The 13853-nt window shown below is 38.5% G+C and overlaps 1 protein-coding gene across 2 annotated transcripts in view; it reads right to left on the minus strand.

The window, feature by feature from the left end:
• Window positions 1-1881: 1881 nt before the first annotated feature.
• The window catches only part of ALB (albumin), a 45626-nt gene continuing 33654 nt past the window's right edge, over window positions 1882-13853 (minus strand). For both annotated transcript variants that reach the window (XM_065634816.1, XM_065634817.1), the window contains 14 exons: window positions 13096-13156; window positions 12142-12274; window positions 11000-11214; window positions 10130-10262; window positions 8970-9067; window positions 7790-7919; window positions 6654-6868; window positions 5975-6107; window positions 5046-5143; window positions 4748-4886; window positions 4023-4246; window positions 3393-3525; window positions 2314-2370; window positions 1882-2076 (listed from right to left, as the gene is read on the minus strand). In XM_065634816.1, the coding sequence (XP_065490888.1) occupies window positions 2320-2370; window positions 3393-3525; window positions 4023-4246; window positions 4748-4886; window positions 5046-5143; window positions 5975-6107; window positions 6654-6868; window positions 7790-7919; window positions 8970-9067; window positions 10130-10262; window positions 11000-11214; window positions 12142-12274; window positions 13096-13156 (1763 nt within the window). In that variant the 3' untranslated portion in view covers window positions 1882-2076; window positions 2314-2319. The remainder of the gene's footprint in view (window positions 2077-2313; window positions 2371-3392; window positions 3526-4022; window positions 4247-4747; window positions 4887-5045; window positions 5144-5974; window positions 6108-6653; window positions 6869-7789; window positions 7920-8969; window positions 9068-10129; window positions 10263-10999; window positions 11215-12141; window positions 12275-13095; window positions 13157-13853) is intronic.

A 13853-nucleotide genomic window follows, 5' to 3' on the forward strand; every position in this document is an offset into this window, starting at 1 on the left:
GCAAGGTGACAATAAACTGTGGCAGATGTTCTCTGTTAATCTCTCCCCCACCCTCTCCTGATAGGAAAGATGATAAGGAGGAATAAGGAAGGGAGACTTTTAAGTTGGAAAAAAGTTTTAAAATGCTTTATTAATGCTACTAATAAATACAGAATATACACAAAATATACAAAACCCAATCTTGAATGTCCCAGGTATCAGCGTTTAACCCCTCCTGTAGTGGGCAGAGCTGGCGTGGCTCCAGCAGCTGCAAGGCACGCACCCGGGAGTCATGGGCGGGACTTCACAGCAAACCGGAAACTGCATTCAGGGATGCAGGGCCTCAGGCCTACAACTGCAGGCACCACTGGCAGAGTCCTCTTCAGATGCCGGCCATGGCCGAAGAGAGTGAGCCCCTCGTGACCTCCCTCTTATATAGGGTGTATGACGCTTATGGGATGAAATACTCGGTCAGTTTCAGTCACCTGTTCTGTCTGTCCCTCCTTGCAAACACGCCCCTCTCAATTGTGGGATGTTATCAGAATTCTTAGCTGTCATAGCAATAAACATGAGCTTCTTCAGCATTCCATTGGCCATTCTTATCTGTCTTAGAGCACGGTGTCCAAGAAACATGCAGGCGAAAATTCAGAAAAGTGCAGTTACATAGAAGGCACTTAGAAGAACTTAGCTGAAATGAAAATTCACTAAAAGAGAACTGGTCTTGTTTTTAACAAAACAAGGACATTCTACCCCGTATTCCATACCATTTAAGTCATACCCAAATCACTACTGCTTTCTGCCTGTCTTCAAATGAACATACACACACATAAATATGTGTATCACTTGTCCTAATTAACTACAGCTACACTGTCCTAGAGCAGGTTAATCTTAGCTCCAGTGAATGACTGGCAGCTTTTTGGATGCTGAATTAGATAATGGGAATGGCCTTTATAATGACTGTTTGCTACCTTAAACTAAGAGGAAACTTATGCAACCGATGAATGATTCGTGCTCAAATTTACAAAACTTTAAATCTTGAATGAGGAGTTTGTGAATGCCTTGGGATCACAAAAACTGTTCTAAACCAATATGTAACTATGACTTAGAGTGATTGAATGTACAAACCTTTCAATTATAATGAGATACATGATTCTTGCTTTTACATTTTGAACCCCATGCCTCTGAATGTTTCATTCTGGATGTACTTCTATGGGTCTGGAGAAGATTCCCAGTTAGGACATGAAGAGGTTCAAGGCCAAGAAAACTGCCCTTATGAAATGCCTTATTATGCAAGTGCTTTAACCATGCAAGGGTTATGCAAGGGCCCTTGTTAAAGTGTAGAAAATTTGGGGGGTTTGTGTTCATGGACCGAAACTAAGCATTATTGGAATAGAACCGAAAAATTTCTCTCTTAGGAGCTTTGTCCAATGAAGGGCATGATTTAGACTGTGGGCTTTTCAAGAGGCATATCTGAAGTCAAAGCTGTTTTAAAAACAACTTAAGACATAACATGTTTCTAAAACCCAATCTGTTGGCAACTCTTTGCATATGAAGAGACAGTGGATTTGTGGCTGATGTAAAAACAATTTTTAAAAAAATTTTTATAAGAGCATGTTGCTAGCCATCTTATTTAGACTGAACAGTTCCTTTGTCCATTCTCTTACTATGTAATTACAATTGCTGAAGTAAAGCGTAAAATGATCCTGTAATTGAATCACAGGGTATTAAAGCCAGGCTAAATATCTTACCACCATTCATATTATCCATACATACTTTCCAAGAGCAAGAAACAGGAAAAGAAATATGGAAACTCTGTCCATGTATACTACTTATGGCAACCATTTTGTGTAGGGAGCGCTGTAGAACTTTGCCTTACAATAGTCAGCAGCAGACAAGGACCAATGCAGATGTATAAAGCTTTTATTTATTATTCATTTTTTTTCAAAGTAATAGAATTGAAAAGTTTCTGGAAAAGCATGTGGTTTGACAAAACACTGGAGATTTAAGAAATACTCATTCAATACCAAAGGAAAAAAAGGTAATGGGTAGGAGAAGTTATACAGAAGTATTTTTCTTCATATTTTTCCCACTGGCAACCTATATTGGAGAAACAAAAAGGATTATTTTGTAAAATGGTAGCATACTAGTAGCACTTCAACATTCTGTATGCTATATACAGGCAAAATGGTAAACCACCCGTTAGAAAAAGCAAATGTCTGGTGGTTAAAGGGAAGCTAGGTGCTTTTTTCAGTTGAAGAAGTTAAATGAGTGAAACAGTAGGCAGAGAGGGGTAGACAGATGTCCTGATAAATATGCATTATTGCTGTTACCTACCATGTGTTAAGCACCAATTCCTAATGTGGCTCTGCTCTGGACTATTAGGTTTGCACCCTAGAAAAAGGAAAACAAACAGTTGTGAGAGACAAACCAAGGAAGCAGAGTATGTAGTGCTTGACCAGAAACTTCTATAAACTTAAACTTGTGTCTGTGTCATGGTTCAAAGGATAATACTAATGGTACTTTCTAACCTTAGAATCTGTGCACTCCTGTATGTTGGGTATTTTTCAGTCTTGCAAAAGTAGAAATCAACTTTTGGAGTGAATTACAGACAAAATAATTCCTTCCTAAGTCTTCCTAATATATTTACCTAGGCAATATTTTGATTATAAATAAAAAATAATTCAATCAATAAGCATATTAAGCTGTCAGTAATACAGTTCTGTGCTTCAAATACTAAATAGGTTGCTGTTCAAAATTGTCATTTACGCTTCCTGTAAAGGCTTTGCTCTTGTCCAGCAATATGGCCACAGATAAACTTCTCTCTTGGTTACTTCAGAAACGAGTGAATGTGGCATGAATTAATTTATTTGTGGTTGATCATTTTCGAGGAAAAAAAATAAATAGAACTGTTCATAGGACATAAACAGCTGGACTCCCACTGCCAATATATCTATATTTGCTATGCATCTTTGATAACTGATCCAGATGCACTTTTTACAGGTAATCCTTAAGAGTTCTATAAGAATATGTAGCAAAATAAGGAAGTTTACATATGCTAGAAATATAGTTTAAATTCTACACATAAATATTTTTCAACTATGGCTTGTAAATTTTCAGCTTTTCTAGACAAGGCCCTGAACCTTATCTAATCTAGAATTTAGCCCTGCTTTGAGCAGAGGATTGGACTACATCATCTCCAACAACTTCCATGTGAAACTGTGCAGTGACTACAATCTGTGACTATAGTCTGCACAGTTAAGATGTATGTAATGCTCTGCAGGTAAATTTACTGTAAAAGCGCACGGACAAGTAACCACAGGAGTTTGTAAAACCACTTTCATAGTGCATGGTTTCCTAGTGAGTTTCCAGTTTCCTGCATACTTTTCTTTTTTTAAAAAAGAGATAGGAAATACCTCTTCCCCGAAGCATGTCTCAATATCTGATTGTTTGCAGCACTTGTCTACCATGGCAGTGAAACCAGCAGCAATTGTCTTTATTTGTTCTTCTGTCATCAGGGGTTTGCGTTTGATGAGGTTGACAAGCAATCTGAAAACAAAGCCACAATACATAGTTAATGCTACCTGTTGTAGTTTGATTTCCCAATTTAAAATACACCACTCTATGCAGCTCAGTTATGAGGCTTTTTTGTCCTGCCTAGAGGAGCCTGTGCCTGTTGGTGACTCCAAACTCCCAGTCTACCACAACTATGTGTTAGCTTTTTGTTATCGCAGTTACAGGTGGGAAAGAACTTACTGAAATGATCTGTAGGTTGTCTTAATTAAGTAAATCCAAAGACTTGGACTGGCAGCGGACCTACATGAAACTGGTTAGCTAAAACATAGATTTCATTTGATAAAAATACCCTATTTTGCCTCTTCTGAACTACACAAGCTCAGTACAAACACATAGTTCCATCTGTTTTTCTCTCTGTTGCTACTGAAGTCCCAGTCAGATGACAAAACAGGGATTTTGTAGCTTCCTTGTCTCCCACCTACAGTGTAACAGTTCAGAAGTTACTCTACAAGGTATTTCTTTTAGCTTACTTCATCTGCCCTAATTCCCGTTCAGCAGGAGGAGCACTGCACAATTTTTCATCAAAGTTGAACATGTCAGGGTTAAATGGTGGAGGCACATATTTGGTATCTACTCCCATGGCAGTGAAACATGGTCTCCTGTAAGCATAGGAGTCGCTGCAGCAGTGCGAAACATTGTCATTTATAGGTGTGGTCTCCTGTCTTCTGCACATGTCCTGAATCACAATGCTCAGCTGAGAAGGAAAGAGGAAGGACAAACATGAGTTACACCTTCTACAGTAACAGAAGAAGTATATTATGTTTGTGTCACACTAGCACAGCTGGAAGTGGAACCTCTTGGATCTAAACACCTGCTCGGAAATGGCACGGTCTTAAAATTTTAAATATATATGTGTTCCTTGAGTTGGGCATTTCTTAATCTGCAAATTGTCTGTCTATTGGGCTATAATCAGACTTCAGCTTTTCCAAATGCAAACTGCCACAGACCCAATTGACTTACTTTTGCTTTCTGAGGGAGAGCCAAGTTTAGCTAAAATTTTCACAACCTGCCATCAGAGAGAACTATTTAAGTTCTCATACCCATTAAAAATGAACAGACTTCAAATTCTGTTAGGTAGATGCTTAGCTTGAGGTTTATGAAAAATGATTGTGTTTACAGTCTCACCAGAATTCAACATTTTTGAGAACAGAAGAAATCTCCAAGATGAGTAGCGAGAATAAACAAATATACTCACATATCCCTCAGAACAAGGTAGGCGTTTGTCTTCAGGAAGCTGGCAGCACTTAGTACCAACGGTTGTCATTTTCTTTCCAATTTCAAGCAAGGTATCAGTTGATACCTGAGGCATTTTCTTAGTGTAGCGGATCAGAATTCTGAAAAAATCATATCAAAATGATTGTTTGCTCACATTTAAAGAATGCTCTACTGAGCTAGACCAGTGAAGTGAAAATAGAAGTGAAGACCAAATAAATTTGCCCGAAGCAGTCAGAATAATTGTTTACACTCAAGAATACTTATCAGAAAGTACTTACGCCTTAAGGAAGTCTGGCTCGCCATGCGTAGTGAGAAGGTCACAGTTTGTCTTCACAACATCCTGAGTTTCTTTGATATGTTTGTTCAATTCCTCTTGCTGCAAGAACGCATAAATTTATTAGGAAAGCTGGAGCAGGACATCCTGGTGACAGTCATACAAATACACTTTTTGATCTCTTCTAAATCTTATTAGCTAGAAGACACCCACTCTCAAGGCCGATCACTTCAGTGTTGCCTGGCTGGCATAGGGAGGACTTGTTTTTTATGTGAGTTTTCAGTTCTAACAAAAATTCAGTTAAAAAAGCAGCAAGATTTTTGACATTTAATTTAAATTAATTACCCATTGGACTCTACTTTATAGACTATGGCTTTTGTTTGTTTGTTTAAATCCGGTGAATATTTTTACAGTATAGGATTGTCAACTGGGAGAGCAACATCCTCTATCTCTTGGCCGAAGCTGTTCATGACTCAAATTGTGCTGTGTCTTGAGTGCAATTCAGTTAAAGATTAGGAGGCCTAAGTTTAGGAGTTTCAATGTGAGCTGACCATGCAGGTTTCCACCATGATCCATGAAGAGCCATACTCAGTACAGGCAGTGGAGTCCATAGAATAATTCAGCTAACTGGCTATTAATCATCTTCAGGACAAACAGAATCACTTCTGAGAGACAGAGGCATCAGGCAGTTGAGTGAGACTAATCTGAAACTTTGTAAGGTGACCAATGAAGTTCCTCTGTGATATGAGAAGACTCTATCCTTGTCATGGGCCCTGGACTGCTTCATGTCCCATCAGAATACTAACTTGCCCTGGGATTAGTCTCTCAAAATGCTTTCTGTCTGCTCTTCTGCAGGATCTTCTCAAGCCAATTGTTTCATGATCAGTACCAACCAAACATTCTAGTTATGTGTAAACAAAGCTTTGCACCTACAGCATTTCCATAGCACTCAGCAGGGTTGTCTGTTTTGCAGCACTTTTCCAGGAGTGTTTCATATCCCTTAGCAACTCTCAGAATCAGCTGCGTGGAGAACTCAGGGTGTCTTCGTGCATAATCATAAACAAACCTGAAAGACACACAGGCTGTGAGTATGAGAGCTTCCAAATAACATGCTGCTTTCTTCATGCACAACACAGTAACTGACAATGACAGTTCCTCAGATGAGATCAAGTAAGGTGGCCAATGAGCTTGGAATGCTGTTTGCTTGTTTTAGAAAAAAATTTGGGGTCATTCTGTTGTCTGCCAACAGGGTAAGTGTGAGAGGAACAGAATAGTTCCCCAGGACATAATACTTCTTAAGCAGATAATGTATGAGGGTATGCACAAAGCCCCTGTGTAAAAGAAAGGCACTGATAAATTCAGCTTTGATAAGTATGACAATGATGAACAGAAACAGTCTCAAAGCATGAAGGTGAAGCTAAGGGTTCAACTAGGGTTGAAGCTATGTTAGTTACATCAGACTTTCACGCAGTCATCTCTTTTCTGCGTATGCACTTGAAACACGCAAGAGGAAAGTTTTTTGAGTCCGGCAAAAGGCCATAGTCCAGAAAAGACAGCAGATCATATGTAGGAGTGTTCAAATACAAGCATGTGTACTGTTGGCACTACTTACTCTGACAAGAATGCATCGTGGCCTGCCTCAAAGCTCTTACATATTTCCTTATCTTGTATGTATTTTTCAACTAGTGAAGGAAGACCTTCAGGTTTGTCATCAAATTCTGCTTCTATAATGCACTGGCTTCGTTCCACAATCGGCTTCTCACAGCAGCCTTTGATTTTACTTGAGAAAACATCTTGTTTAGAGCACATATAGGCCACAATCTCTGCCTGCAAAATTAAAACATATTACCAGACAAGCTATGAGATAATAATTTAAAGGCAGATTAATTCATCTCCTCTCTCTTTATCAGACTCTTCCCTTTTCCCTCAGGTCACACATTTACTTAGCACTTGCCTAAAGAAAAGCTGTCTCAAAACAAAAAGGAATTATCAGAGGGATGGGCATGTCCTGTATGTATTGAGCACGATGTTCACAGCCACGGGGGAGAATGAGGTTTCCTCCCTGATCTTAGAAACCTTGAGAAGACAAACTCTGGAAAGCCAAGGAAAGTCATTGAGTAGCCTGTTACAAGGATGCCTGATTAATCTTTTCAGTCCTGTTATGTGCTCAGTTCTGATAGAGGACAAAACATGTAAAACCTTGGAGCTTCAAAAAACCAGCACTGGACACCAACAGGTGTAAGAAGTGTGTTTAAGTTGCAGCTGGACAGGCAATACTTAAATCATGTTGCTGTTGCACGGTTTTGCTAATTCTCTCATGCATGCTGTCCTGCAGAGATCATTTGCACTACAGGAGAGCTGGATTAATGACAGCACACACAACTGGACGGCAAAAAAACCCAACTGTGGCCTTTTTGCCTCTGCTTTTTTTGCTTTGTTTATGATTGACTTCAAGTAGGTAAATTCCATCAAACAATGTCCCTGATAAATGTTTCAATTTCAACCATGCACACTGTATTCTAAGTAACAACTCCTTGCCCTCGTGATCATAAAGGGCTAGATCTGGAACTGGTCCAAAACCTAGTTCCAATAACACTTAGCTGAGATGCCCATGAGTTTTTCGGTGGCTGAGGAACCTTCTGGCAATGTTGAGTGCTGGTTCCCTGGGCTGCGAATTAATAGCTGCACAAATTGTCTTCCCAAACATTTTTCAAGTATGTAAAAATTTCTGAAAAATATTTAGCTTACCCTGTCATCCATGCACTCTACCATGTCCCCTTCACAGCACTCTTTGTAGGTATCCTTAATATCACGGAGAATTTTAACAATTTCTGAGAATGGAGCCTTGGGATATTTCTGGCTCAGGAGAGCGAGTTTACTAGATGGAAAAGAAGGAAAATACACTTGCTTTAAAGCTCCATTTCAAACAGAAACCTTGCAAGTCACTAAGACTTATGGTACTGTAGATCAGCATTGTTTCAAGTAAATAATCATTCATTCTTCTCATCTAATTTCTGGTGGCTAGAAAAAAAGGCCATAGACACCTGCACCAGTAACCCAGAGCTCCTTTAAAATAGGGAGAAATATGATTATGACTCCTCTGTTCTATGTAAGAAGAGCTGTCTATGTAAGAATCACACCCAACAATTCCCTATTGCTCTTGAGTGATTGTAAAGCATCTCTAGATTACTTACCGCAGACATGTATAGTCCTAACTAAACCTTTAAATCAAAGCTGACTAGATCTAATAAGGTAATGCTAGTCGATATTAGTGTATTAGACTAGCCACAGAATGAAAGCAGTTATTTGTGCTTAGGCAGGTGATCCACTTATTAATTGCAAAAGCCTTTCTTAATCTCAAAAACGCACCTTTGACAAAAACTGTGATTCCGCCAAATCTGACTCTTTGCTTACTTTCAGGTTCAAACTGGCAACTTAATTGCTGATTACCAACATGCCTACAACTAAAAGCTGTAGGCATCGGAACAGCTTTGACAAAAATGTAGATTAAATGCACTGGAATCTCTAGTGATACTCTGTCAAATTACTCTGCATCTCCCGGATTGGTTCTAGAGCTGGTTTCATTTCTTTGGAACTCTCATGACTGATCTTTTACTTGCTATCAGCCTGGAAAACACAGGTTCCCCTTTGCATCCAGTCTTTACAGTGAAACCTGATCAGAATTAAATTATACATTTAAATAAATAGGCTAAGAAATCACTGTTGGCCTAGTGTTGAAAGACTGTTCCACTGATGTCTCTTCTGTTGGACAATGGTCCTTAGCCAAAAGTATGCTAAGAAGTACCATGAGTGCAGTTGTCAAACTCAGCATATAGATGTGAATTATATACACTGATATTTTCTTCTTGAATAGTTTCAGGTTAAGGTTAACTAGCCTACTTTTTATAAAAAATGGATTGGAACTTACTTTGCTTGGAAAGTTCTCTCTCCAAACTTGTTGAGGACTCCACAAGCATATTGCTGCTTCACACTTACTTTCTTGGCTTTCTCTTTAATGGCAGTTGCCTACAGTAACAGGATGCAGATTGTCACATTAAACAGATTACATCTAGTGGACTGAGAAAAAAGGAAATCTGAAAATCCCACTTCAGAAACACAGCAGGTTTTGGTCCAGTTAGCTCTGATGAAAAGTCAAGCAAACTGAGAATTCCTTTGGCAGCCCTAACCAGTTCACAAACCAGCACCTAGCTTCTAGGCTGTACACTAGACCTTATGGCATGGTGAAATTTTTCTGCAGACATTCACTAAATACCTCAATTGCATTGAAACCCTGTGGCTTCAAAGGACCATAAGTTGTCATTCAATGCACTGCAAGATTACATGGAAATCACTGGGACTGAGTTTGAAGCCAAGGGAAAGTTTGGCTCATGCCAGGCTCAAGGTTAACATGAAATCTTGTCTACAGTTATTTAAGAAGAAAAGCTAGGTGGAAATCATCTGCTATTGATTCATATTAGATCAATCCTGACCCTTCTCTACAAGTTCTTCATACAAAGATTTGCAGAACAGGAGGATTCTACCCATTTCTCACTCTTTCTCCTCCATTTGCTTGGGCAACAAATAGGGGAAGAATAGGAGAGACCTCTTATACACCTACATGTTGGATGGGCAAGGGCATGTTAGGCTGTCGAGTGAGATTTGTCTTTCCCTAGTGCCTCTTTGGTAGCACACCTTCTTGCTGCCTTTCACCACAGATGAAAAATCCCAAATGATACACATTATTTGGACTCAGCGCATCTACACGATACTTTGGCTGCTTAAAAATGTATTAGCAAAAGGACAAAAAGACAAGCTTAACTATCTACAGTTTGATTCTTTTGTTTTTTCACTTAAAGAAAATCAAAATATAATTTTTTTTTTAAACATCTTAGTTTCTATGAAGCCATATACAAAGTTTACTGAAAACCACCATGGGAAAGCACAATTTCAGATTATAAACTGATATTTAACATTGGCCTTATAAAATCACTTCTTGCTTTAAAGAGAATTGCTGCTAAAATAAGAAAAAAACCTTTATGTTGCAGACCAGTTGCTTAGCTTTCATCCACAGTGAAAGATTTGGTTTACCTTTTCATCTAAGCAAGCATTGATATCACTCTCTTTGCAACAGGTTTGAAGTGCGTGCTCATAATCAGCAGCCAGGGCGAGGATTGTTGGGGCATATAAGAAGGGGTTTCTTCTTGCTACTGTGTAGATGAAACTAAAAGGAAAAGGAAAGCACAAGTTAGATATTCGAACAGCAACAGCAAATGGCCTTAAGTCTCTTACATCTTCTATGACTTTTATTTCTAGTTTAGAAATACAATCTACTTTGCTGAAATAATGCCTGCTAATGGTAAATGCTCTCCTAAATCTCACTGTTTCCAAAGGAGGGCTCAGTAACAGTGATGGAAGAATGAACTCCTTATATCGTTAGCCACTTAGTTTAATGTACATATGCATTTTAAAAATGCACTACCGAACACTTAAAAATTCTGATTTTGAGTGTTAAAAATTAATCTGTGGCCATTTCACTGGGATTTTATTGCCAATTTTTATTCTTTTTACTGTTATCTTTCTTCATATCCTTTCCAGTTCCAATGTGGGTAGTGGAGAGCTGGAGCACGTAAATTATTAAATCAATATTGGAAACACCGTGGTTTTTTAGGCAAAAAAAAAATCCCCCAAGATTTATAAAATGTGATCCCTTAAAGCCCATTTTTCAATGAGAAAACCTGTTCTAGCAGGTTGCATTCCATTCTAACATGGAATGAAAAACATGATCAGAGCTTTGAATATATAATGATTGAGCAGCTGTCTTCTACATGTAGATAAGAGGTTGATATGAGGATATGCAACTTTTTCAAATGCCTGCATGTCCACACACTCTGTAAAGCCTTGAGTCCCGCTTCTGCATGACTAAATATTTAAATAGTACAAAATGGCTATTTTTCTTACTGCCCCAGGAGTGACATCCTGCTGTCCTGGTACTCCTTGCATATCACATCAGCACCTGGTCTTTGGTATGGCTGAACAAAGTCTGGTTGGGGAACTTTAAATGTCAGGAAACACTCATTTCTTTCAGGATCAGCTTTGGTACAGCAGTCAGCCATTGCACCATACGAGTCACGAAGTTCTTTTACTTGGCAGATTTCATCCAGGAAAATGGAGGGCTATAAGGAAGATACTGGGGGTCAGAATTATTGTTTATAGAAAGGGTAATGTACATTCTATTTATCTGTAAAAGAAAACCCAGACTGAAAAGTAAATAAATTTTTACTGGGTAAGATTTAGACCATACATCAGAATAATCCATTGTTTTCAACACAATTTCATAAAGTTTTATTTAATGTGGTCCAGTATCAAAACTGTTGCAATGCTTTATTGAAAAAAAACCATTTAAAATTATTATTTAAAATACTCCATGCACGACAGTGATCTCCTTTTGCTTATAATCTGACCAAAGTGAATTTTCTGATGAATTGAAGAAGAATTCGATATTCTACTTGATGATCAGCTTGGGAAACCTTTAGGGAGAACTGATGTAGTCACGTAATTTGGTCTGAATGTTAGAGCTCGCAAGAACACAAGCACCTAACTTGCTTAAGGGCCTGACTGAACCTGGTAGACATTCAGGGATCTTTCATACCTGCAAACTTCTTTGATACCTGATCTTGGAGGAGTTTTTTAAAAAAAATTCTTACCTGAGTACCTTAAATTAGCACAGATACCTTTTCAAATCATCCCACTGCAAAAATCCAAGTGCTTGGGTCACTTGAATACCTAGAATCAGACTTGTATTTTGCAGCTGGGGTATTTGTACTAAATGATAACATTTATTTCCAGGCAATGCTAAACTTAATGTTCCAGAACCTGGTTTTAAGGCTCCAATACATGGCTCCACAAATCATTTAGGCACTTTTGAAAGGCAGAGTTTCAGAACCTGACAAAAAAATTCCTTTGTTTCAGCACTAAAATCTGAGCATTGGCTGGTGACAACAGCAACACCTGAAAGGATCAGGCATAAATCCTCAATGAGGATGATTCTCATAGCTGCATAGTATGAGAAGAAACACAGTACCAAAGGGTTAGCTGCCTACCAGTGAATTTGCGCACTTAGGACCGTCCTCATTGGCCGAACACGCCTGTGCCAGATCAAGAACATTCTTCACCAGTTTAGACAGCCCTTCGTAAGAACATCGCTGGAGATACTGGGCAAATGTGATCATGGCACTGAAACACAAAGCACATTTTGGAACAGGGAGATAAGAAACATAACAGTCATTCTTTTCAAAGGTGCTTCTGGAGTCAAAATTATTTGTTAAAATGATATACACAAATGCTTAAACAAAGTAACATGAACAGTATAGTACCAGATCCCATATCCTTCCTCTTCACACCTCCTTTCTGAAAAATATTTTTGACCTTACTTACCAAGAACAAAAGACTTGAATAATCAATTAGAAACAAAACAGAAGTGACTGTGATTTGAGTTTTCTGTCCCTTTTACCAGCATATTCATAAGTGCCACAAACTAAGCTGGTTCTTGCCATTGTTACAAATTATTACCTTCAGGCTGCCTTCTTTCACAACTATTTATGTTCCTGTCAGGGGCCTCTGCCGTTCCCAAAACCAGTTGCAAAAGAAAAGAACTGAATTTTCTCAGAAAACCTGTCACAGGTTTATTTTTTGAGGTTGTTTTGAGGTCTTTTTGTTAATGTCTCAATCCAGCCCAACTCCTTTCCGTCCTAAGGTTGTTGAAACTGTGTTATTCACACCTATTTTCTTTTCACATAAGAAACACCAGTTTTTTCTTATAAGGTTTGCAGTGAGTTCTTTTCTCTCAGAGAGTAAGAAAGTAATTTTGAGTTCTGCAGGCCTTAAAATATTTATGGGTTTTTCTATACTAACAGTAAGAATGCTAACTCAATGCCCTGTTTCGGTGAGACATACACTCTTCACTAGCTCATACAACATGTTTTAGTTTCTCTTTTTTGTTTGTTATCAACAGAAATGGAAAACAATTAGAAAATGTAAGCTGAGCATTCACTTACACTGCCTTAAATGTCTCTTCCTTCAAATCGTTGTAGCGATGGGCAATCTCACTCTTGTGCTCTAGGAAAAAAAACAAAAACAACCCCCCAAAAAGTGATGCTCGCTGTGCTAGACCCCTTGAAGAATATGTTCAGGGCACCTTGGGCCAGGTTTTCAGACATGTTCAGCATTAACCCAGTTCTTATACTTAAGGGACTAATATAATTTTGGAACAAATCAAGCTAATGCTGAGCACTTGTAAAATCCCATCTTCGGGTACACCATCATAGGTAATCGGTATGGCTTTTCTGGGAACTTGAATCTAGAGCTTTCTTCAGGTCACGTTGAAGTCTTTGTTGCCCCAGATGAACATTCTCATCTGTTTGTCTGCAGATACCTAACTCTTATGCATGCTCATCTCTGAAGGAATCCAAGCATGTAATTTTGGGGATTCTAATACACTAGCTACCTCTGTAAGCACATACTTAATTCAGACATTCAAAATTACTGCTATAGCTTACTGTTAAGGGGTAGCAAACATGTACTTTATATAACCAACAACATGATCATGTCTACACTACAAATAAAAGAATGCAGCTACAGTCTGATTAGAGTAAGCATTAGTAGAATTTTCTTTCTTCAAACACAAAATTATTAACTTGGCAGATTCATATTCTTGCTCCACCCAGTGCATATCATCTCACCCAGTTAAGTAACTGCCTGGAGCATTCTACCCATCTCTTCAAGACTTCTTAGTTCAGTTTCTTTTTAAGTCAAT

Source organism: Caloenas nicobarica, chromosome 4, assembly GCF_036013445.1.
Source record: "Caloenas nicobarica isolate bCalNic1 chromosome 4, bCalNic1.hap1, whole genome shotgun sequence".
Classification (NCBI taxonomy): Eukaryota; Metazoa; Chordata; class Aves; order Columbiformes; family Columbidae; genus Caloenas; species Caloenas nicobarica.